This window comes from Octopus bimaculoides, chromosome 2, assembly GCF_046866305.1.
Source record: "Octopus bimaculoides isolate indiv1 chromosome 2, ASM4686630v1, whole genome shotgun sequence".
In the NCBI taxonomy this organism is placed as follows: domain Eukaryota; kingdom Metazoa; phylum Mollusca; class Cephalopoda; order Octopoda; family Octopodidae; genus Octopus; species Octopus bimaculoides.
Genome location: NC_142929.1, coordinates 122,904,978 through 122,931,910, shown reverse-complemented (window position 1 = coordinate 122,931,910; position 26,933 = coordinate 122,904,978). Strand labels below are relative to the sequence as shown.

At 35.5% G+C, this 26,933-nt stretch overlaps 1 protein-coding gene across 5 annotated transcripts in view; it reads left to right on the top strand.

The window, feature by feature from the left end:
- The window catches only part of LOC106876557 (sodium/hydrogen exchanger 9B2), a 76,010-nt gene extending 49,283 nt beyond the window's left edge, over window positions 1-26,727 (top strand). For all 5 annotated transcript variants that reach the window (XM_014925154.3, XM_014925153.3, XM_052965556.2 and 2 more), the window contains 6 exons: window positions 1,834-1,940; window positions 12,514-12,675; window positions 13,781-13,898; window positions 15,605-15,741; window positions 19,955-20,026; window positions 23,689-26,727. In XM_014925154.3, the coding sequence (XP_014780640.1) occupies window positions 1,834-1,940; window positions 12,514-12,675; window positions 13,781-13,898; window positions 15,605-15,741; window positions 19,955-20,026; window positions 23,689-23,913 (821 nt within the window). In that variant the 3' untranslated portion in view covers window positions 23,914-26,727. The remainder of the gene's footprint in view (window positions 1-1,833; window positions 1,941-12,513; window positions 12,676-13,780; window positions 13,899-15,604; window positions 15,742-19,954; window positions 20,027-23,688) is intronic.
- The last annotated feature ends 206 nt before the right edge of the window (window positions 26,728-26,933 follow it).

Genomic DNA, 26,933 nt, shown 5'->3' with positions numbered 1-26,933 from the left:
CATGGGTTGGACGATTTGACTGAGGACTGGTGAAACCGGATGGCAACACCAGGCTCCAATCTGATTTGGCAGAGTTTCTACAGCTGGATGCCCTTCCTAACGCCAACCACTCAGAGAGTGTAGTGGGTGCTTTTACGTGTCTGCCGCACGAAGGCCAGTCAGGCGGTACTGGCAACTGTCACGCTCAAAATGGTGTATATATATATATACAAATAGCCAATAAGTAAGTTTCTTTATGATCAGTTAACCAGCTAGAAATAAAAGCAAGAAGTCCTTCAAACCACATCATGTTATCTCAGAGAAATGGCATCACAATTTATAACTGTGTCTGAAGAAATAAGGATAGGATAAAATGATGTGCTTCTTGGTTTCCTTCATCAGAGCTGACCTGGAACTAAATAATAACATATATTGTCTCCGCCAATGTATAACACATATTCTCCCCACCACTCTCTCTCTCTCTCTCTCTCTCTCTCTCTCTCTCTCTCTCTCTCTCTCTCTCTTCTCTCTCTCTCTCTCTCTCTCTCTCTCTCTCTCTCTCTCTGTATATATATTTTAAAAAATGGCACTCTGTCACTTATGACAATGACGGTTCCAGTTGATTCGATCAAGGGAACAGCCTGCTCATGAAATTTACATACAAATGACTGAGCACTCCACAGACACGTATACCCTTAATGCACTTCTCAGAGAGATTCAGCATGACACAGAGTGTGACAAGGCTGGCCCCTTTGAAATGCAGGTACTACTGACTTTTGCTAGCTGAGTGGACTGGAGTAGTGTGAAATAAAGTATCTTGCTTAAGGACACATTGTGTTGCCAGGAACTGAACTCACGTCCTTATGATCATAAGCTACAAACCCTAACTACTAAGCCATGTGCCTTCCCTAATAACCCTAACCCTAATCCTCATGTATGTATATATATATATATATATATATATATATATATATATATATATATAAAGGAGACCACTAGGTGGACTGTTAATGTGCTAGAAGAAGATCACATGTAATGCATGGGGAACAACTAGTATGCGATTCTGGGAATTATATTTATTTGGCAGTCCATACTGATGAGAAACAGATATTTTCTGAATCTCCTTGATTCATTTAATGTGCTTGTTCCCTGGTATTAAATTGATATTAATTAATATCCAATTTTTTACCCTACTGTTTTAATTTATATATATATATATATATTTATTTATATGTCCCACCCATACTAGCATGGAAGGTGAGCATTAAATGCTGATGATGATAATGATGACATATGGAGAAAAAGGCTTATTCTCATGCAAGAAAGGATATAGGAGAGTTAGTTTTGGGTACCTGAGTCTATAGCTTTGAATTTTTTTAACAAATTTAATAAAATATCAGACCAGTTTCAACATTTAAAGGTTCAAGAAAAGATTCAGAAAAACAAATGTTCATACAAATTCCAACATTCAATAAATTTCATATATATATACATAGATAGATAGATATGCATACACAAGTGTGTGTGTGTGTGTGTGTGCACGCGCGCGCGTGTGTGCATAGATGTTAACTGGATAATTATACACATTGTGTAGTAGATAAACTTTGTAAATAAGGAGACTGAACAAGTAATATTTGTTAATCAATTGTCCTGTCTATAATGACAATTCCAGTAAATATACAGAAATAGATTCATAAAAGAATGTGCTAAATGTGAACAAATTTATTTCTTAATAATATTTCAAAAGGCCAATCTTATTTATTGGTACTGTTGATGAAGTTATAGATATTTTAATTAAAGTTTTAATCATGTTTAACCTGTGAAAACTAATTTTCTTTTACTCTCCCTTCTAAGAAAATAATGCGGCAAACATCATTCTGAAATTATTGGAACCATTTGGAGAAATTCTTGTTGGAGTTATTGTAGGAATTCTTCTGTGCTATATTCCACCTGAAGATTTTGTAAGTTACCAACAATCAATGATTTGAAACAAAATTCCTTGTAACATAAAACCATTTTTAACTGCTTTCTTCATTTATGAAACTTACTTGATTACATTAAACTGAAGAAGCCTCTTTGTAGTTGATCCATTAGTTAGAAACAAGCAGTGACATTATGTAATATCACATATCTGTCTAGAAACCATGCCAAATCAGACTGGAGTCTGGTGCAGCCCCTCAGCTTACCAGCCCTGGTAAAACCCTCTAACCCATGCCAGCATGGACAACAGATGTTAAATGATGATGATGATGACAAACAACATATGTATGTATGTATGTATGTATGTATGTATGTATGTATGTATGCAAACAAATAGATAGATTGATAGATACATTGATAGAATGGCAAACAGACAGACAGACAGACAGACAGACAGATAATTTATCCTATATCATCACACTGTCTTACTATTAAAACCCAGCTATCAATTTCAGCCATGAACTTCTATTATTATGTAAATGAAGAGTCTCTAGACATTCTCATCTACATATTTAATAAGTACAGTAGCTCTATGTTACAAATATGTGACATTTTGGGAAAGGACGGTAAGCACATTCAGTATATTGTTGAACAACAATGAGAGTAATTGATCCAATACTCATTCTAAACTGTTCACAAGTCTTCCATGGAGGACCAATTTCACAATGGGACTACATGTATATGGGATATAACAGTATATTTGTTGTTATTGTCGTTGTTGTTGTTGTAGTTGCCTCAATAAAGTTCACTGTTGCAATTCCTGTTGAAGATATTTGCTTCTTTCCTGGGATTGTTTCATAATTCTAGTATATCTAAATAAAGAGGATTTGCTGTACTGTAGAAGAGATGTGGGACATGTAGAGTATCATTGTAATCTTGACATATGTTGGTGATTTCTGGATCTCTTCAACTTTGATTAATATTTAGCAGAGACCAGAAACTGGAGAGAAATTTTGCTAGTGTACACCTTGTTTTCTATGGTTGGCATTCTTCATTTTTGTTTATGAACTGTTCTGATGATAATTAGCTATTATGTAGTATTGTACTATTCTAGGCTGGTAACCTAAATCACATTTTCCAACACCTAACAGTGAAGTATTTTTTTTTTGTCATCTCCTGTCTTTAGGTATGAGTTTTTCATTGAATTTAATGAATAGAGTTGACAACTTTTTTTTAAAATTTGAAATTAAAGATGAGAGATGATGTGAATGACTTCTGCTACGATATTGAACGAGATATTATGAAGGGCAGCAAATATGAGTGTTACTGCACTTTCAGCATTTTTGGTTCCAAATTTTGGCACAGGGTCATTAATTTCGAAGAAGGTTTCAGTCAATTATATTGACTCCAGAGCTCAACCGGTACTTATTTTATTGACCCCAAAATGATGAAAGGCAAAGTTGACTTTAGCAGAATTTGAACTCAGACCATAAAGACATGAAATGCCACAAAGCATTTTGCCCAACTTGCTAATATAAAATTCAAGCTCAGCAGATGTTGAACCTGGAGTCTGCTTATCTACTATCAGGCATGTTATCCTTCTCACTAACAGCTCATTAATTTTTTTTTTGTTCATATTAGAGATGGTCTCCAGCTACTATTTTCCTGAAAGCTGAGGTTACAAAAATGAACTGCATTTTGTAAGTCATGCATTTGCTTTTATTATGTATCCTTCCTGGGCATGCATAATTGAGAATTGGTTAACTGATTAGTTTGCAGATTGTTGTAATAGTAAATTCATTCTGTCCACCAATACTGTCAATCAGTGATTTAAAAAATTTGGATTAATTCAGTGAAGAAGTGAAAATTAGGTTGAGTATGATTCCCTGTATCTTGAGATATTACTCTAGGAACACGGGCTTGGGTTTAGGACTGAACAAAGCCACTGTCTATTTAGGTACTGAGAGTTGCAATGCTTTCCTTGCAAGAAATGCCAGTAAGGTTGATAGATAGGTATTTATTTAATTTATTGGTGACCAAATTTGATTTAAACCCCAAACTACAAATTGCTTATTGAATTTGTCCACCAACTTTTGTGGATTAGAAATGGATTTTTTGCTGAATTTAATGACAATATTCAGAAAGTAGTTGCTCTGTTTGTTCAATGTTTTCATTGTTTTTTCCAGCTTCTCAGTTTTGTGCAAAAATTGAAACACTAAATACATTCTAGCAATTGCATGGATTTGATTGTTTTATTATTTGGAAGATTTGCATGGTTGTGTGGCAAGAAGTTTACTTTTCAATCATATGATACCAAGTTCAATCCCACTGTGTGACACCTTGGGTGTCCTCTACACTAGCCCTGGTTCAACCAAACTTAGTGAAAACTTTTTGTGTGTGCCTGTGTGTGTATGTGTGTGTGTGTGTGTGTGTGTGTGTGTGTGTGTGTGTGTGTGTGTGTATGCATGCATTTGTGTGTGTATGTATGTGTGTCACTGTCCCTTTCTCTTGACATTATGTGTCAGTTGTAAATGAATGTCTCTGTCATGTAAGTAGTGTCCTTCATTTCCAATCTGCTGTGAAAACATGTCAGATCATGGGGAAATATTACCTTACATAGAAACAAGTGAGGGTTGGCAACAGGAAGAGCATCTGGCTCTAAAAAAATATGCTTCAAAGAAATTCCATCCAACCCATGTGAGCATGGAAAAGTGGACATTAAAACAATTGATTCTTCTAATTTGTGGAGATTTAGAATATGTATGTCTCAACTGACCATGTTCTTTAAGAACGACCTCAGCCTCCTTTATTATGTAAAGTCTGCTTTTGGGTTTGCATCCTGCTGGAATATTCTTCATTGTTTTAAAGACAATTTTGCATAATTTATTCAGAACCCATGTTGTATCGACACTGTATTAGTAATTATAGTTCATTAGTAAACTAAGCAGATTCTTTGAAAAGCTAATCAATCTGAAAATACAGCAGTTAATTTGTTGCTGTTGTTGTTGTTGTTGTTGATGTTATTATTACTGTTGCTAATGTTACCACTGTAGTTGTTGCTAACTGTTGTTGTGACTATTGTTATTTCCATTACTTCATCTCACACATATATGCAAGAACACAAACACATGCATATGGACTTATACTAACAAACAAACTCATTCAAACAAACTCACATGTGCATAAACACATGCATGCACACACCTTCTTACACACATACTCATGCACATGAACACATATACATATATATACACACATTCATGTACAAACACATACACACCTCTAAACATATATACAAGTACAAACATATACACACTTCCATGTGCATACACACATACGCATATGCATGGAGACATACACACATCTTCAAACACATACATGCATACATACATACATACATACATACATGCATGCATACATACATACATACATACATACATACATACATACATACATATGCAGATAGATATACATACATACATATGCATACATACATACATACATACATACATACATACATATATACATACATACATACATATATACATACATACATATATACATACATACATACATATATACATACATACATATATACATACATACATATACAGATAGATACACATGTATAGTCACACAGACGTATATACACACATGCTTATGGCTGTCCCTCAAAATTGATGATCAGCTTCTTCAATTATGGATTGTTTGATGGCTGTGGTTTTTAAAGATCAGCAACAATGGAAGATACAGCTCTATGCATAACTGGAGAATTGCAGCCATTGCCACCATCTATGTTACACCTACTGTGTCTCTTCATAAATGATGTTGCAGTATTTCAGTATCACATATATATGTGATCCCTAATGCCATGATCCACATTACAGAATTTATTTACATAATAAAGCCTTATAGAAGTGTTTGGACTGCATTTCTCAGTATCATTACTTTCACAGTGAAGGAGATGGATTCACTGAAAAGGGAGACAACTGGTACTGTACCTCCTAACTACTGGGAAAGCAGTCTGTCAGAAACTTACTGAAAACTGATCCTCATAGCTTTTATTCCCTTATCCTTTGTTTTCCTAGATTCATGTATAAGGCAACAGTGCATAGCAGGTAGCTCATTGTGGCTAAAGAACCCTATCTTTCCCTCTCTAGAATAGATAGAAGTTCTAACAAGAAGTAGGGGGGGCCTATCATTCCAAAAGTGCTCCTAAAGTAAACTCTTTTACTATCTCAAAGTATTTCTAAGCATGGATGTATGGTTCAGAAATTCACTTTGCAACCATGTGGCTCTTTGGTTCAGTCCCACAATGCTGCACCTTGAGCAAATCTCTTCAACTATAGTGCCATACAGACCAATACCTTGTGAGTGAATTTGGTGGACAAAAATGGTGTAAAAGCTCATCATCAGACAGAGTGTGTGTGTGTGTGTGTGTGTGTGTGTGTGTGTGTGTGTGTGTGTGTTTGTGTTTATGTCTGTGTTTGACCCTTGCTTTGCTTGACAACTGGTGTTGGTTTGTTTATGACTCTAAAACATAGCAGTTCAGCAAAACAGAATGATAGAATAAGTGCTAGACATAAAAAGAAATACTGGGGTTGATATCTGCTCAACTAAAACATTCCAAAATGATGCCCCAGTATGACCGCTGTCTACTGACTGAAACAAGGAAAAGAAGATAAAATTAAAGATAGTTACTGACCCTTTGTTGGGTTATCCAGTCTTTTGAAAGATTTTGTTTTTGTCTTACTGAATTTCCAGCAACTCCCCACCACAACCCATTTCAGCAACCAAGCTCTGTGAGATACTCATTCAGTTGTTGACAATCAACAATGAAGCAGGTTGTATTGGATTACATTTTACCAGCAGCATTCGATGTGACATTTATTTCATACATATAAATAGAAACATCCATTGAAGAAATTTAAACCAACAGCTTCCTCTCTTTAACAAAGCTTCTCTTTTTACTTTCATCTTCATCATATCTTGATCAGAATATTTTTAGATGTTAAAGCAGATGTTAAATGCAGAGAGACTGCTAAGGTCATAGAGGCTGACCACCTCTTTCCATCTAAAGGAGATTCTCTACATAGTTGTTGCATCTGACAGAAATAGAAGCTAACTCTCCCTTACATCACTTACTACTCTTTTAAAAATGATGATCATCTAAGATTACTTATATAAGGTTCTGTTAGATATGATGAAATCTGAAAAAAAGGAAACACGGGATGGATACTCTTTACTCTTACTCTTTTACTTGTTTCAGTCATTTGACTGTGGCCATGCTGGAGCACCACCTTTAGTCAAGCAAATCAACCCCAAGACTTATTCTTTGTAAGCCTAGTACTTATTCTATCAGTCTCTTTTGCCGAACCGCTAAGTTACGGGGACGTAAACACACTAGCATCAGTTGTCAAGTGATGGTGGGGCGGAAAAACACACATACATATATATATATATACACATATACACGACGGGCTTCTTTCAGTTTCCATCTACCAAATCCACTCGCAAGGCTTTGGTCGGCCTGAGGCTATAGTAGAAGACACTTGCCCAAGGTGCCATGCAGTGGGACTGAACCCGGAACCATGTGGTTGGTAAGCAAGCTACTTACCACACAGCCACTTCTGCGCCTGCCGGACATTTTTTTTTTATCATATATCTTCTCATTCAGAGCCAGCCTGGCACTATACAACAACAACTACTACATCTTATAATCATATGCCAATGAAGACTAAGTGGTCACTTGACCTGCTAGACAAAGTAGCAAAATCACTCTTGAAATGCATGCTACAAACTTAAATAAGCAAAGAACACATTAGATAATGTAATCCTAGATATCCTTAAAACAAAGCAGAGTAGTCATGGCTGGAAGGCCTTTGACAATAGGCTTACTGAACCAGGGTGACTTGGGGTTAAACAACAACATCTTTCACAATAATTATTCCTAACAAGTATTATGTCCCAAAATTTAGTATTGCTTTTAGCATTTGACTGCTACTTATTTTAATGAAGGACAAAAATCAAAGTGGGTCCCATAATGGAATTTGATCTTAGAAAGTAAAAGAGAACATGACCATAATACCATAAGGTAGTCTTCTTCCTTCATAGTAGTAGTAGTAGTAGTAGTACTAGTAGTAGTAGTAGTAGTAGTAGTAGCAGCAGCAGCAGCAGCAGCAACAACAGTAGTAATAGCAGCAGCAGTAACAGCAGTGATTGGTGGTGGTGGTGGTGGTGGTGGCATGGCGGTGGCGCAGAGGCAGCGGTGGAGGCAGCGGCACCAGCAGCAGCAGCAGCAGCAGTAGTAGTAGTAGTAGTAGTAGTAGTAGTAGTAGTAGTAGTGGTGGTGGTGGTGGTGGTGGTAGCGGAAAGAGATGGAGAAAATATAAATCAATGGTAGAAAATGTAGAAAGAGTTCAGTGGTGTATGTGGGTGGGTGTATGCATATGTGTGTGCATATGTGAGTGTGCATAATGTGTGTGTGTTTATATGTGCATTGGGAAAGACAGTGAGATAAAATGACACGAAAAGCGACTGGAATGGAATAAAACCAGGAAATTCATATTGTAGAATTTAGGTGAAATTATTTTGAGAGAGAATTTTTTTTTTCTTTTTTCTTCTCCAAGATACTGCAACAGTGAAAATAAATCAATAATCTTAGATGACAGTGAATGAGATTCAGGGATTTCTTCGACAGATTATCACAAGATTCTCTTCTCTTATTAAATCTGCTGCAGGTTTTTATTTCCATCTTACCATATCTGATAGAGAAAAGTATCAAGTGAGGTAAGAAAATTATTGAATTGCTGGAGCTATGGCTTCTAAAGTAGGTGGTTCTTATTGGTTATAGAAGAGATTAACTTGGGGGTACACTAAAATCTAACAGAGGTGTTGCTAAGGAAAGGCATTAGCTTTGCATTGAGAAACTTTACTGTACAAGTTATTAGTTAATCACAATAAGACTTTACTCAATTTAGAGATTTTTTTTCTAAAGCTAGTAACACTGGATATAGTTCATCAGTTTTATTAAATTAATTAAACATTTGCATAGTAAGAAGATACTAAATGTGCTAGGTGTTGGAATGATGCTAAATGACTATCACATTGTAAAAATCTAGAATCACATGGTGACATCAATTGTATAATCACACTTCAGAAAGCTAGCATCACAGATTTAAGTTCCGTAATTCTGTTAAATTTATTAAACTAATTAAGAAGTTGTAATTTTATTCTGAATATGTAGTTTTTTGTCTTCTATAATTGTAAAATTATATATATTGTCTTATGATCTTCCATAGTGATAAAGTGGTGGAGTTGTAGCAGGATATTATGGAGCGAGAGACAAAATGTTGAACAGTTTTTCCTTTGCATTTACCTTTAATTCTGAATTCAAATCACATCAGAGTTTAACATTTCTTTTCATCATCATCAATCTAATAACAATAAGTGTGATTAGATTAATACAAGTCATACTATTAGGGTCCTTTTCAATCAACTAAATCATCTCTCTCCTATACATTTGTCACAGCATGCTGATGCGAACATTTGTAATTTTCTACAGAGATATGTGAATTGTTGTACTGAATAACCTTTTAAGGGAGTATTGGGTGATTGGAAGCTGAACAGGAATGGCAAAATAGGAAACAGTAGGCAAGAGAACTGTGGAAGGGAATTGTGCCATGTAAAGTGATTTTTGGATCACTTTATAGGGAACATTAATCATCATCATCATCGTTTAATGTCCGCTTTCCATGCTAGCATGGATTGGACGATTTGACTGAGGACTGGTGAACCAGATGGCTACGCCAGGCTCCAATCTGATTTGGCAGAGTTTCTACAGTTGGATGCCCAGGGTACATTAATCAGGGATCATAAGAAAAAGGGTTCTTAGAGCCAATGATGCAATTGTTTAGAATGGGTGTATGATTTTATTAGAAATATTGAGATATTCTTCAGAATATATTGATTAAATCGGTACAGTCATAATGGGAACCTGTATCTACTGATTGTAGATACTGATTGCTGGATATAGTAACTAAGTGTGGTGGTTCACTATAGTAGTTCAGTGTAGCGGTTTAGTATAGACATTTGTTTTAATAGATTTAGTGAAGTACTTTAAAAGTCAACAACTTTCATTGAGTAGAGGTAAGCTGTTAGTGAGATGATCTGAATTTCATCTACTATAACCAAAAACAAAGAATTAGTTTATGAATCAGTGGTGGTGTCAACAGATTAGTGAAGGTTGACTAACGGATCAGATGTAGTAAACTGATAATATTGCATGATGTAAGTGAAGACTGGATGATAAGATCAGCTAGGGCGGTAGAAAGCTGTGGTAAACTTAAGGTAATTTTGTTGGATATAACAAGAGATATGATAAAATAACTAGGGTTGATTAAAGATGAAGTAAGTTATATATTGCTCACCGAAGGTGAAGTGAGATAGCTAAAATTGACCAAAGATAAGCTAAGTTCACCCAAATGAGGTGATTTAACTAGACTGGCCATGGATGAAGTGAGTTACAAAGATTGACCGAAAAGGAAGTAAGTTATCCTATACAGAGCAAATTAAAGTGGTCAAATAATTGGGAAAATGCTCAAGAATTTGATTTCATATTTAAAGTATATGAGGATCAATGAGTAGAAAAATTTTTTAAGATTTTTATTTAAACTATATAAACAAGTTGATGATGATGATGATGATGATGATGATGATGATGATGATGATGGTGGTGGTGGGGATAATGATGATTGTTAGTAGTACTAGTAGTAGTGATGGTCATGATGATGGTACATCTTTGAGTGTCCTTCTGTCAAATAGATTTTTTGTCAGCCAGAAGAAATAATGTCATTAAAAACAATACTGTCATTAAAAGAAATAAAGATTTTTGATATCTTACATCTTATTGATATCTTATAGAGAAGAGGAAAAAAAATGAAATTTCATGACGTTCGTGCTTTTTCAAAGATCATTAATAAAGTAACTGGAGTGAAATAACTAAACAGGAATCAGAAACATCACGTATGACTAACTCAATCACTCAAACCAAAACGGTTGCTCCTGGGCCTTCACTCATCTAACTAAATATATAAAAGAGTTGTAATTACAAAACATTCAGTTGATTGACAGAAGAGCAAAAATCTGTGTAAAATCCAAATACAAAAGATATTTATTAATGTTTAATCTCTGAAGGTTGAGATGATGGACAAAGCTGAGTAAGGCTGTGTGTATAGATAAAGGAAGGATGAGGAAACCAGGATTAAATGCGATGGTTTATTCAACCCATTAAAAAGCATTGACACAGCAAAGCTGTTGAGATACATCTTGAAGGAATGATCAGAATATATACACAATGGTTTAACATGCAGTTGGTACATAATGATGATGTATGCAATGTAGAATAGGAAGAACAAATACGAGGCATGACTTCTGCTGGAAGACAGGAACAAACATACTTGTCAAAGGATAGCTGAGGCTGCCTGTAGAATAAAACTTGCTCTCAGCCAAAGATCCAAACTCCATTGTGCAAACCCACCTCAATGAAGAAATAAAAGAAAAAAGCTTCCTGATATAGGTGATGGTAGGCTCTCAGTGGACAGACATGAATTTCCTGCACTCAACTGGTCTGTCACAATGGGATAGACAGCCTATGTAAAGCTAGAAGGATTTAACCATCTTGTGATGAGCCAAAATGTGGCTACTTAAAGAGCCAAACGGTGAACATGCTTCTGTTATAAATCATTGACAAAAAATGCTGTTCTTGTAATGATGACAGCAAAAAAGATATTTTCACCTAATGAGTTAATTTGTGCGAGTCACTGCATAATGTGTGTGTCAGCAATGATAGTAGATTATTGAAGTTGTTGAATTCCATGGCCAAAGTGGGTGGCATAAGTTCCTGCAACAATTTGCTTTTGCTATGTTACAACCACTTGTCAATTACCAGGCAAACCATTTATATAAATACAATGATCTGTCAAAGAAAAGAAATATTGTGAATGACATTACTTGTTTCAGTCATTAATCTGTGGCCATGCTGGGGCACTGCCTTGAAGAATTTTTAGTCGAATGAATCAACCCCCAGGCTATGGGGATGTAAACACACCAAGACAAGTTGTTAAGCAGCAGTGGAGTCAAACACTGACACCAACATGTACACACACACATACACACACACACATGTATAATGGGCTTCTTTTCAGTTTTCAACTACTAAATCCACTCACAATGCTTTGGTTGGCCTGAGGCTATAGTAGAAGACACTTGCCCAAGGTGCCATACAGTGGGACTGAACCTAGAACCATGTGGTTGGGAAGCAAGCTTCTTACCACAAAGCTATGCCTGTGCCTATGTTATTTATCCTCAAATGTTTCAGTTGTTTACATCAACTGTGAGCCCAGCAAGTTCTTAATGTGTTTACTAGTGATCTGGATGGTTAGTTGCTTGCTGACATCATCAGTCCCCAACTAGTTACTATTGGGTGTTCACAAATATTTACTTGCTTGAACACAGCAATTTGGGGTTTTATTTCTAGGCAATGAGTTGGAATTTGGGACTCTGCCAATACTCTTACTACAAGCTTATATTTAAAAGGATAACTTCTACTTCCAGGTTCACAATTTATTCTTCCGTTGTGTCTTTCTGGTTGGTTCCAGTGCTTTGGTATTGTTCACCCTTTCTGCCGTTCACCAGACATTTGTTGGTCACCTTGCTGTCCTCGTTCTCAGCTATGTAGCAGCCTGGGGGTGGAAGAAAGGACTTAAGACCAATCAGGTATGTAATCTCTTCTGTGCTTTTTGGTACAGAGAGCTATCTTTGATTACTTTGGTATTGAATGTATTTACTATTGGTTTGGAAGTAAAGGGTAAAGGGTAAAAACCCCCTTCTGTCATGAACGATCATAGGATTGCACCTAGAAAGTTCCCCTCCAAGGCACAAATCCAGGTTGTTTATGGAAGACCAGCAGTCACCCATGCATAGCAGTCTCCCCTCTCTTCACTACCGATGTTATCCAAAGGCACCAGCGACGTCGCAACACATTTCTACAGCTGAGTGAATTGGAGCAACATGGAATAAAGTGTTTTGCTCAAGAACACAACACACAGCCCAGTCTGGGAATTGAACTCACCACCTCATGATTGTGAGTCCAATGCTTTAACCACTGAGTCATGCACCTTGTTTCAGGATTACATAGTTACTAATGGGTTAGAGTTGTATTCACTATTATATGGAAGATATGTTGTCACTAACATTATAATAAGCATGTTTCTATATTTGTGTTGAGAGTATATATTTACCAGGCTTTGTATTGGAAGTATATATTCACCAATGTGCAAGAGGTATGCATTTACTAATGCACTGTAGAAACATATTCCCTAGTTTGTTCAATGTGTGTGTTCACTATTGTCGTGGAGGCATGAATTCGCCATTGTACTGAAGGTAAATATTTAACAAATGTATCTCAATTGCAAATTTATTGGAGACAAAATACTATAAAACTGATTAAGAGTGTGAGTACCTCAATACATTCACTTTTAATATACAATAGTGGTACTCTGGTATATTCACAGTACTGTCACCAGCAAAATCAATTTGAAGTTCAAGAGGCCCTGCAGTGGGCTTGAACCCCAGACCTCGGGGTTTTGAAGCAAACTTTTTAATCGTGCAGTCATGCCTGTGCCTATATTTTATCTTCATTTATTTACATCCAGTTTTTGTTGTTCTTCTTTGGGTTTTTTTTTTGTAATGGCTTTGTTAATGGCGGGAGTGCAGTGCCCTTTTAATACTCCTCTGTGACAGATGAGAGGAAGGGAGGAAATAATTTTCCCTTTAAGTCTCTGTTAATTCTATGTTGTTAAAATGGATTATTTTGTTGCAGATGCTCTTGCATAAAGTGGATGCCATACTGAATACACTCTGGCTATTTTGTCAGACACTGCTGTTTGGCCTCATGGGCTGTGATGTCAACTTATCTGTGATCAATGCCAGAATACTTGGTAAATTTAATTTCTTTATTGTATTTATTTGGTCTGATCTATGACTGAAAATTTGGTTCTCTTAACCTCTGAACTATGTTTTATCTATTTTTGACCTACTGTATTTACATGTGCACAATGTGAAAAACTTAATGCAAAACATCTAAAAAATGTTACTGAGTTTTAAATACAGTCTGGAGAGTTATCTTATATCTGCATTGTACTTAAGTGAATATAGTATCTTTATCTTTCTCAGGCTGATGCATTTGTCTATTATTGTCTATTATGTACACCATAGTCATCATAGTCTCTTAATTTTTGTTTGAATAATAGCACCCTTTAGTAATTATTGTGAATAATATTTACCTCTGGTAACTCTGTATTAGTACTGACTTCCTTAAGTCATTAACCATGGGTAACGTTTACCTTTGATTACTTAATGTGTTGGCAATCACTATCTCTCTTCCTTATGCACATGGATACTACCTACTGTTTCTCATCATCGTGGGTAACATCCACATATAGTCAACACATATGTAAACCTCTAGTGTGTACAAATGTTTGTTTATTTGTGTATGTGGTTGCAGTCTTTCCTGTCATAAGTGATGTCACAAAAATGGCTGCACCACAGGTCTATCTCAGCCAAGATTCACAAAAATTCATGAGCCAGGATCCATGAATCAATCAATCTCAATGAAGAAAACTTTCCGTTCTTAAAATATCTATAATGAATGTATGTAGCATATAAATGACTGCAGAAGAAAAATATTATTTATTGAAATGGCCTTTTATTTACATTGCAACAAAGTAACATACAACTTCTTCAAGCTGATGTCATGCATTGATAATTTGCAGTTCTGCTGTCCATTCTGTAGATGGTTAACTTCATCTTTTGTTGACTGCTGACTGCCAGGAGGATGGATGAAAGAAGGAGAGAGAAAGAGCAAAATAATTTAGACAAGTAGTGAGGGTGAAAGTTATGCAGTCAGATGGAGACAAACCATACCTGAAGTGCTCTTCTAGTGAGGGGCCAAGTGAAAGAAGAAGAATCAATTTTGGGTTCTGTATTCATATTTTTTAAAACTGAATTAGGTCAGGCTAGACAAAGTATTTCTCTTCTCTTCCTGAACCCCATTTAATCTAAGAATGTTAACTTAAACAATAGAACTTAACTAAGTGTGGCAGTTAACTCTCAAATATTTCTCAGAGAAAAATCTGAGAACAATGGGGAAGGAATTGGTAGAAAAATTTAGATTCAATTTCGAATCCTGACTTAGAATCTAGGAAGTTATTTGTTACATGTCATAACTGAGAACTATGATTCATGTATGATGAAGCATCTTACTAACATCTTTCATGCATTAATGAAAAAAAATGACTAACTAACCTTTGATGTAGTTGAACAACCTATTCCAACTGGTTGGGCTACACAGTTGAGGTACTATTCATCCTTTCAATTGCTGGATTGTGGCTTGCAAAACTTCTATTCAGGCCATTTTCCTTTGCCACCATCTCATCCTTGCCTGCCAATTCATGAAAAGGTTACCTATTTACAGTTGAGTGGACTGGAGCCACATGAATTGAAATATTTTGCTTAAGAACACAACACACAACTGATCTGGGAATTGAAACCATGGTCTCACAATCGTGAGTGCAACACTTAACAACTAGGGTACATGCTTTGACAATTAAAGAAATAACAGTTAATATCTTTGTTCTTCTTGTAGGTTTTGTATTTGTATGTTTGTTCACTGGTCTCTTAGTGCGGTTTGTGATATCGTATGTTGTGATGGTTAGGACTCAGATCACCAAGAGGGAACGGGTCTACTGCAGTTTGGCTTTGCTACCAAAAGCTGAAAGTCAGGTACTCTTTACATTTCCATAGATATATTCAGAGAAAATGCATCAGCATTGTGTGTGTGTGTGTGTACGTGCATGCATGCGTGCATACGTGTGTGTGTGTGTGTGTGTGCGTATGTGTGTGTGTGTGTGTGTGCACATGTGTGACTGAGTGTATGCTTTCCTTGGCTTGATGTGCACACAGTGATTGTAAATAATGTGTGACTGTTCTCACAAATTGTGTTATATGCGTGTAGTTTGGGTCATTTGTTGCTTAACAGACTGAAGCATCTTTACCTTGCTTGGAAACAGGTGAAGGTTGGTGACAGAATAGGTATCCAGCTGCAGAAAATTCTGCCTCATTGGAATCATGTCTCCCACACCAGCATAGAAAAGTAGACTTTGAAATAAGGATGATAGTGGTAATGATGATGATGGTGATGATGATGATGACAATGATCATGGGGATATATGCACATACACACAAACACACAAACATTTATATATACATAAACATACATACATATGTACATAAACATACATATATATGTACATATATCATCATCATCAACATCATTTAATGTTCGCTTTCTATGCTGACGTAGGTTGGATGGCTTGACAGGAGCTAGTAAGGCTAAGGGCTGCAGATTCCATTGTCTGTTCTGGCATGGTCCCTCACAGCTGGATGCCCTTCCTAACACCAACTACTTTACAAAGTGTACTAGGTGCATTTTATGTGGCACCAGCACAAGTGCTTTTCACATAGCACCAGCACTAATGCTTTTACATGGCACCAGCACCATATATATATATATGTATATACACACACACATACACACATATACATATATATACACACACACATGCCTATATGTACATTTGTATGTGCATACATACATACTATGCAACATTCCTAGCTACTTCATTCTGCTTGCTTTGCAGCAAGTCTTGCAACATGCATCACACTCTTTTGTTGATGCTTAAAATTAAATTTGAATAACAGAATTTTGATTCTTAGTTAGAAACCTGCTTCCACTTTATAGAAAAAAATTCAAAGAATAAAAAGTGAAAGAGACATACATATATATATAGATAAATTTGCATGTAAACTTAAATGCTTTTAAACATTTATATCTACACACATGTACAAATATACATATATAGGCATATATAAAATATGTACATTTATAAAATATACATAGATATAAAACATATGTAGACACAAATATACACAGAGATCTTCATAAATATATACACACACACATATATAGAAATATACACAGATATATACACATGCACACACACATATATAGAAATATACACAGATATATACACATACACACACACATATATAGAAATATACACAGATATATACACATACACACGCACATTTGTATGTATGTTGTGTGTATATATATATATATATATATATATATATATATATATGTATGGATGTATGAATGTATGCATGTATGTATTTATGTATGTATGTATGTATGTATGTATGTATGTATGTATACACACACACATATGTAAGTATATATAAATTGAGAGGAATAGTGTTAATTTATGTCAGTTCAATAAAACTTTCATAGAAAACATAACATACATGTGGCTTGGAAAATATATCTGAAGTTTCAGTAATATGTATGGATGTGTGTGAGTATGTGAGTGTGTGTGCATGTCTGTGTGTTTGCATGTGTGTGTGTGTGTGTGAGCACGCATGTATGCATGTGTATGCACACATGCATGATGTATGTTAATTTTTTTTTTGTTTTATTCTAGAATGCGTAACAGAAACACTTCCTTTTTAAATTGCATTATCCATGCTAGCATACATACATGCACACACAGACACAGACACACACACAGTCCCACAAAAACAGACATATGCAAATATGCATGCTGGTATACAAACTTACGTATTTATATAGATCAGTGCATGTTGAGTTTACGAATGAAGAAAAAGTGTACACTCAACATATCAAGAAGAATCTGCATATTTCATTAGAAGCTGTAGATTCTTGAATCTTTATTGAGTTTTACTCTGCTGATTATGCAAACACATGTAATAGAGAAGTAAGAATGGTTATATCATTTACACTACGCCTTTTACTTGTTTCAGTCATTGTTCTTAGGCCATGCTGGAGTACTGCTTTGAAGGATTTAGTCAAACAAATCAACTGCAGCACTTTTTCCTGAACCAGTAACTTACAGGGACATAAACAAACCAGCACAGGTTGTCATGTGGTGGTAGAGGACAAGCATCAACACAAAGATGCATACACATAGCTATATGCATGCACACATACATGTTCATTGTACATATACATACATACATACATCATCATCATTAACATTGTTTAATGTCCACCTTCCATGCTGGCATATATATATATATATATATATATATATATATATATATATATATATATGTGTGTGTGTGTGTGTGTGTGTGTGTGTGTGTGGAGGTGCAATGGCCCAGTGGTTAGGGCAGCGGACTCACGGTCATAGGATCGCTGTTTCGGTTCCCAGACTGGACGTTGTGAGTGTTTATTGAGCGAAAACACCTAAAGCTCCACGAGGCTCCGGCAGGGGATGGTGGCGAACCCTGCTGTACTCTTTCACCACAACTTTCTCTTACTTCCTGTTTCTGTTGTGCGTGTAATTCAAAGGGTCAGCCTTGTCACACTGTGTCACGCTGAATATCCCTAGGAACTACGTTAAGGGTACACGTGTCTGTGGAGTGCTCAGCCACATGTACGCTAATTTCACGAGCAGGCTGTTCCATTGATCAGATCAACTGGAACCCTCGACGTTGTAAGCGACGGAATGCCAACAACAAAAATATATATATATATCGTTAATCAAATACATTCAATGAGAATACAATATACTAAATTTCTAATTAGTGGTCTTGGTAGGGAAATGTCTAAAACATTAAAGGTATTTAGACATTTAATAAGAGGGATTATATGTTATATTATATAATAAGAGCAGGAAAATTACATCAAAAAATCATCACTGAAGAGATACATCCAAAATAATATTGTATTAATAGATAGATGTATAAATATATAAAGTATGATTATTTATAATATAATACTTTATGATATAATATATATATAAATGCACAGACATACATAAATATATGTGTGTGTATGTGTGTGTGTGTGTGTGTGTGTTTATATATATAAACACACACACAAACACAATGAGGAGCTATTTTCAGTGTCCATCTACAAAATCTATTCACAAGGCTTTGGTTGACCTGGGACAATAGTAGAAGACACTTGCCCAAAGTACTATGTTGTGAGACTGAACCCAGAACCATGCAGTTGGGAAGCAAACTTCTTTTCACACAAGTACACCTGCACCAAAACAAAATCATTTGTAAACACATCAAGTAATGATTATTAGTCATTGAGATTTTATTGTTCCCCCTCACTGCCACCACCACCCCTATAAAATATAACTTAGAAAATTCATTACATAGAATACATGAAATATTCATCTATTGAAATGCAAAACAATATTTTCATGTCTGCAGTATTTCATGCTTAAAAAAGACAAAGCAAGCTATCATTGCAATTTTAGTGCTGATGAATAACTGACTGCTTCTTTTTATATAAATCAAAATGTGGCCACCTTCCAGGTTATGCAAAAATATGAAATGAAATAGTATATGGTATAATCCTCTATATAGTTTAAATGTTCATCCCACTATTGCTGTAATTTTCTTAGTAGATCTGAATATCAAAAGATATTTAGTATATAAGGTATTGAGGTAAGCTACAGTTGCATCAAAATTTGACTATTTCCATAGTCAATATAAACAGAAGAAACTTTCAAGTATGGACATATGAAAGTCTTCTTCACTGTGAAATTTCAACAATCCAAATATCTGTTCACTCAGTGTCATGTCTTTCTGAAGAATGAGTTTATTTAGCTAAGATCTCTTTTACAAATGACAGTGAAGCAAAAAGTAATATAAGGTTTCTGAAAATCCCTGGAATAAAAGATTTTTGTAACACATGTATACATGCAGGCACAAATGTGGCTGTGTTATTTAGAATCCTGCAATGCAGCCCCTACTATTACATAATCTAAAGGATACCCATATAGGTTTTAAAGAATAACTATGCTGAGCAACATACATCAACAAATGTTGACCTCTGTTGATCTATGACCCTAATGTCATCTCTCTCTGTCTCTCTCTGTCTCTCTATCTGTTTCAGGTTCTAGCTGCATATATTCTACAAAATGCCCTTGATCTAGGGGATGAAATTCTACAACCCTATGGTTATATAGTAAGTGAATCTGCCATTTCTTTTGTTCTCATCAGCTTCTGATATAATGTTGAAAAATGAAGAATTCTAGAAGACAACAGTTAGTGACAGTACTGTTATATTTTTGGACAATGCAACAGATAACAACAGTGCTATTATACTCTTAGGCAGTACAACAGGATAACAACAATACTATTATCCCCCTGAATAGTACAGCAACAGAACTACTATATTTAGAAGTAATTCATTTCTAAATCTCTCAGAGAGATTTATGCAGTAGTGATATGCTGAAGTAGTTGTATGCTGTCAACTTAATGTGACAGTCCCCTGAAGGGAATAAAACTACTGTTGGTTAGACCTAGGAAGCTGCACCACTTCCTGTCAACCTTGACACATATCCTGTGTCCTTATGTTTACAAGGGAGAGACAAACACCTCCACCCAGCTAAGCCTACATCCAGAGACATGTTTCTGAGTCTGCTCGTCATCAGTCTGGAGTAGGGGACTGTCACATTAAGTTGACAACATACTATTACTTCATCGTATCCCTACTGCATAAATCTCTCAGAGAGATTTAGAAATGTATTATTTCTAAATTTGAAATCAGTGAATGTATTTCACTAGAATTATTACATGTTTACAAGAGCTTGACATGCATCTTCAACTAGCAAGTCATGCTACTCCAGACTGATGACGAGAAAGGACTCAGAAACATGTCTCTGGATGCAGGCTTAGCTGGGTGGAGGTGCTTGTCTCCCCCTTGTAAACATAAGGACACAGGAAATGTGTCAAGGCTGACACGAAGCGGTGCAACTTCCTATGTCTAACCAACAGTAGTATTATTCCCTTCAGAGTACTGTCACATTAAACTGACAGCATACAACTACTTCAACAGTACTACTACACTGGTACTTGTTCATAGTAGCCAGAGAATTGGCAGAGTAGAGCATTAGATAGAATGACTCTTAGTATATGACTCTATACTCAAATTCAAATCTCACTGAGATTAAATTTACCTTTTATCCTTTCAAGATCAATACCAAAAGTACCTGTCTAGGATGGTAGATTTGCAAAACTGTAAAAATATTGGCCTGGATGCCAAGCAGTATTAATTTTGGTTCAAATCTTGCCATACCCTACTAGGGTGGAAGACTTCTTAATTTATTACCTGGTTTAACTTCACCAGCTAGCATCTTTACAGAGTCCACTCTGTTGCAGACATTCAGGTCAAATCTCCAGTTAGAGGATACTTTTTCTTCCCTCTGTCCCACAGCTCTTGGGGACCCTGTAAAAGACCATGAACACCACCTTCTCTACTAGCTAAAGGATAAAAAATATATACAACAAACAGTGGTAAAATACTTGTAATCCTGATCAATACAAACCTCAAAGCATCACACTACCTTCATATTTTAGAGATATCAATCTCTCAAATAGGGTTCCACATATACTGTATATAGATATATATATAAGATAATATATATATAAGATAATAAGATTATCTTACATATATGTAAGATAATCATTTAAGTTCTAGAAGTGATGGTACCAAGTGGTTTGAAAAAATATGTAAGTTTTAATACTTTGTAATTTTATTATCTTTTAAGCAGTTTTAATTTAGCTTTAATCGTAGCAAGTTCATAATAATAGTTAATTACAAGTATACTTTTATTGGTTCCTATTTAATAAATTTAATGCTTCTATTAGTTACTGGTAAGTTTACATAAAAGCTTGTAAGAGTAATATATATTAAGGTGTATGTAGTGTCTTTATTAACTTTTGAATTATGAAGTAATGTATTTCACTCATAATTATTATATTATTTGTTAAATTAAATTCAATCGTGTTTTGTTTTGGAGATAATTGAAATAAAGCTTTCAATTTTTTTATTATAGTAGTAACTATGGAAGACAGGTAGGATTATTATTTGTATGGACTTGAAGATTGGTCACTATTTAGTATATTATTTAGTTATTGTAGGTTTACTATTAATACCGATACAGATGTACATAGATTTATGTGTTTCTTGTAGTTTAATTTTAAAGTTAATGTTTAATCCTACCTGTATTCAGATTGAATGAATGAGGCTGTTAAGCTTTCACTTTTATTATACTATGGAAGACTGTAGGTAATAAAATGTATGACTTAAAGGTTTGGTTGCTGTTTAGTTACATATTTAGGAGTTGGTTATTGATTTACTTCTTGAATTTATTTACAGATACCGTTGTACATAGGGTAAATGTGTTTGAAAGTTGTGGTTTCTTTGGTATGTTTGTTCCCAAACAACACTTATTTTAGTGCTGTTGACACCACCAGATTGAATGGTAATATAATAATCAATATAATTTTCAGAACTGTACACGAATTGTCTTCATGAAATAAGACTTGCGTACAGTTCTGCCGATTACATTGGGAATATTTTTCAAAATGCCTCAGCTCTGGCACGCCAAATTCTGGAAACAATTCTGCAGAGAATAATTCACTGCAGTATATGTTGCCGGCTGGAGAACATAACTATTTAAATTATTATTTGTATGGATAGGGTGATAAATTGAATATTAATTAGATTGGAGCCTGGTGTTGCCATCCCATTTCACCAGTCCTCAGTCAAATAGTCCAACCCATGCTAGCATGGAAAGTGGACGTTAAACGATGATGATGATGATGAATTCAATTTAAAGCCAAGTGGCCTAGCATGATTCTAGAACGGTTGTGCTGACGATAACACGGATCTGGTTACATAAGTAAAAACATTAATGTTCGAAACTGCAGTACACAACTAATTCTTTATTCTGTATATTTTTCATTTTTTCCTGTTCTGGTGTTTTTTGAAATTTCATCTGGAGAACATTATTTTTCTTTGTGGTTGGGTCGTTGATGACTTCTTTCTAGCATATTGGATGTCCACCTCGTGGTCATCCCTTATACACGTGTAATACAATTTTTCTGAATTTTCAGATTTTTTTATATGCTAGGCCACTTGGTTTTAAATTGAATTAATATTCAATTTATCACCCTATCTATATAAATGATAATTTAAATAGTTATGTTCTCCAGCCGGCAACATATACTGCAGTGAATTATTCTCTGCAGAATTGTTTCCGGAATTTGGTGTGCCAGAGCTGAGGCATTTTGAAAAATATCCCCAATGTAATCAGTAGAACTGTATGCAAGTCTTATTTCATGAAGACAATTCGTGTACAGTTCTGAAAATTATATTGATTCTAGAATGGCTGTGCTGATGAGAACACAGATGTCATTACATAAGTAAAACCGTTAATCCACAGCCAACTTTAATTGGCTGAAGTTGCTGTAACACTATTGTGCTAATATGCAACAACCAAATAGCACTTCCTTGGCTCACCACATAACTCCACTTTATTTCTGCTTTTAGCTTTTCATTTCTTTCTTCTATTTGTCTAGGAAGTCTTAAACATGTTGTATGAGCACTTTGCTGAGACTGATCCACTTCAACAATCTTTTTGTAATCCTGAAGGTCATCTTCAAACTTGTCTTCTTTCTCATATAATTCTGCACCATGCAATAAAGCCTCTAAGTAGTCTGTTTAAACCTCTCACTACCTTTATCACATCAGGGTCACCAATATAGCTGAGTTGTTTCTGTGTTTGAATGTAACTAAGAATGTATATCTATTGTTTATGTTGTTGTTGTTCTGCTTTGCAGGTTTTGAAGATGACAGTGTTAGCCATCCTTTTAACTGCACCATTTGGGGCCACTCTGTTGCATCTATCAGGACGTTACCTCTTGAAGACCCCAACAGAGAGCAATGATGAGAGTAACATAGCACTCGTTACAAGAAGAAAGTCATCAGAAGATTCTGTGGAATCATTAAATGGGGATGATGTAACTTCTGAAGCTGAACAACAGTTTATGGATATCAGCTTGTAATAACTTGTTTGTATGTGCATGTGTGCATGTATGTGTGCATGTATGTGTGCAGAAACGTTAGCACGCCGGGCGAAATGCTTAGCGGTATTTCGTCTGCTGCTACGTTCTGAGTTCAAATTCCGCCGAGGTCGACTTTGCCTTTCATCCTTTCGGGGTTGATTAAATAAGTACCAGTTACACACTGGGGTCGATGTAATTGACTTAATCCGTTTGTCTGTCCTTGTTTGTCCCCTCTGTGTGTAGCCCCTTGTGGGTAGTAAAGAAATAGCATGTATGTGTGCATGTATATGTAGCCGGGAGTATTCGTGTGTGTGCATGTATGTATGTGTGTGTGAGAAAGATAGAGAGAGGACGTATGTGATTGTGTGTGAAATTTTTTATGCAAATGTGCAGCATTTTCCAGGTATGACAATAAAAGGTGTGTTTAAAATGGTTTGGTGACAACCGGTACGTTGTTTATATTTAGTCTGAAAAACTTTTTTGTGTATATGTTCTTGTTTGGTTTCATTTGTAAGAATTGGTCTTGAAAATAGATTTGTATAGGAGTGAATGTCAAAGACTGGTCACATTCAAAGGTTCATATTAAAAATTCTGTTGAATCCAATTGGGATTTCATCTAGGTTGGTCATATTAAACATAAGAAATTAATATTATGTAAGAAGTTAGTGTTATGCTATTGTTTGGTTTCATTCAAGTGTATATATATATGTAGCTGTGACAGGCCAAATTTGTGTAGGAGTATAGATCAAAGATAAATAAAAAAACAAAAATTAAATTTAGTGGTTTTTGTCAAAGAATTGCCTCTAAGAAGTCTTCTGCTTGCTTTGTGAATAAAGATGGGTATTATTATTTGATGTTAACATAAATTTTATACACCCAAATGTTTCTAATACAAATATATGGACATATTCACAGATGGGGGTATGACCTCCACCTACTAAATGAAGCCCCCAAAGTGTATATATTACACTTGGAAAATCAAATCTGAAGACAGCTAGTAAACTGAAACTTTGAAGATACCGTCAACCCTTTCTTTGTACAAATAGATCGAATATGGTACTGTAGCGCATTGATTGATCCTTCCATTTAATACTCAACTGATTTTTATCTAGAACTATACATACATGATAACAAACATTACTGTGTGTGTGTGTGTGTGTGTGTGTGTGAGTGCACGTAGTCGTGTGTGTGCACACACACATGCATGCATGTGTGTGTTTGCACACAAGTACACATGCAGGTATGTGTGGGTGTATAAGGTGATTAGTTCCATACCATTGCAACTGTGACCCAGATAATGCTGTCAATACAAAATAGAAGAGATAATTCTAGAGAGACTAATGTCTGTTACTGATCTATTGTTACAATCTCCTCTTCCTCGTTATGGTGAAGAATGTCTTCATTACAACACATCTCTTTCAATAATGGAAACATTCAGGTATTTTTGTAAAAAAAAAACACTATCCAATAATGATGCTCTTTTTATTTTTGCTGTTGCTGTTCTTGTGAATCTTTGTATTGTGTTATTTGTTTAATCTCAAGCAAAGCCATATCAAGCAGACTTATGGTCAGAATCACTCCAGCTATGACCATCCCATCTATTTTACTCAGTTATTGTGCATTTAGAATTACACTATCAGGTCAGTCTTACTTTTCTTTTTTTTCTTTTTTTTCATGAAAACAGAAGGCATGTCATATGAGAGAGATTTATCTGCTATTTCTAGTAGATAGAGATTTTCTCACCATTAACACAGATTGCAGTGCAGAAAAACAATTGTTATACCTTGGCTGCCTAAGTCCACTTCACTTGTCCCCATCACCAAACAAACAAAATTTGACTGGACATTAGACTAAATACAATGTATTGGCACTCTTTTACTCTTTTACTCTTTTACTTGTTTCAGTCATTTAACTGTGGCCATGTTGGAGCACCGCCTTTAGTCGAGCAAATCAACCCCAGGACTTATTCTTTGGAAGCCTAGTACTTATTCTATCAGTCTCTTTTGCCGAACCGCTAAGTAAAGGGGAGGTAAACACACCAGCATCGGTTGTCAAGCGATGTTAGGGCGACAAACACAGACACACAAACATATACACACACATACATATATATATATACATATATATGACGGGCTTCTTTCAGTTTCTGTCTACCAAATCCACTCACAAGGCTTTGGTCGGCCCGAGGCTATAGTAGAAGACACTTTCCCAAGATGCCACGCAATGGGACTGAACCCAGAACCATGTGGTTCATAAGCAAGCTACTTACCACACAGCCACTCCTATATTTTTAACATTATTTATTCTCAGGTGAAATCAGAAGATAATATAATAAGGCTGAATTGTGTAGTACAGGTTCAATACAGTACAAGAGCGAGAGAGAAAGAGAGAGAGAGAGAGAGAGAGAGAGAGAGTGAGAGAGAGAGAGAGAGAGAGAGAGAGAAATGACTTTAGTACTGGTCAATCCAGTATTTTATTGACTTTTAAAGGAGTTAGCCTCCGTGGGATTTGAACTCAGAGCATAGAGAGCTTGAGTCTATACTACGAAACATTCTGTTCAGCATGCCAATGACCTGCCAATGTAGCACCTACAACAACAGCATCTCTAAAGTGGGTTAGGGATGGTGTTGCACTGCTCATTTGGTGTCACTGAATCAGCAAAAAATCCATCTGACATTGACTGTTTGGCACCAAAATGTTTTAGAGCCAAGAAAATTTAGTTTTCATTCTACTTACCAACTACCATTTTGAGGAGTATGTACTCATAATAACCAAACCAATAACAGAATAAAGATAGATTTTTTTCAAAAATCAGTATAGTTTTTTTTTCTCTTGTTATTTGTGTTGGAAGGGTTGTGTCATACGAAGGGAGATAACTCCATTTTAACACCATGAATTATATTAGTTTTCTCTCTCTCTCTCTCTCTCTCTCTCTCTCTCTCTCTCTCTATCTCTCTCTCTCTCTCTCTCTCTCTCTCTCTCTATCTCTCTCTCTCTCTCTCTCTCTCTCTCTCTCTCTC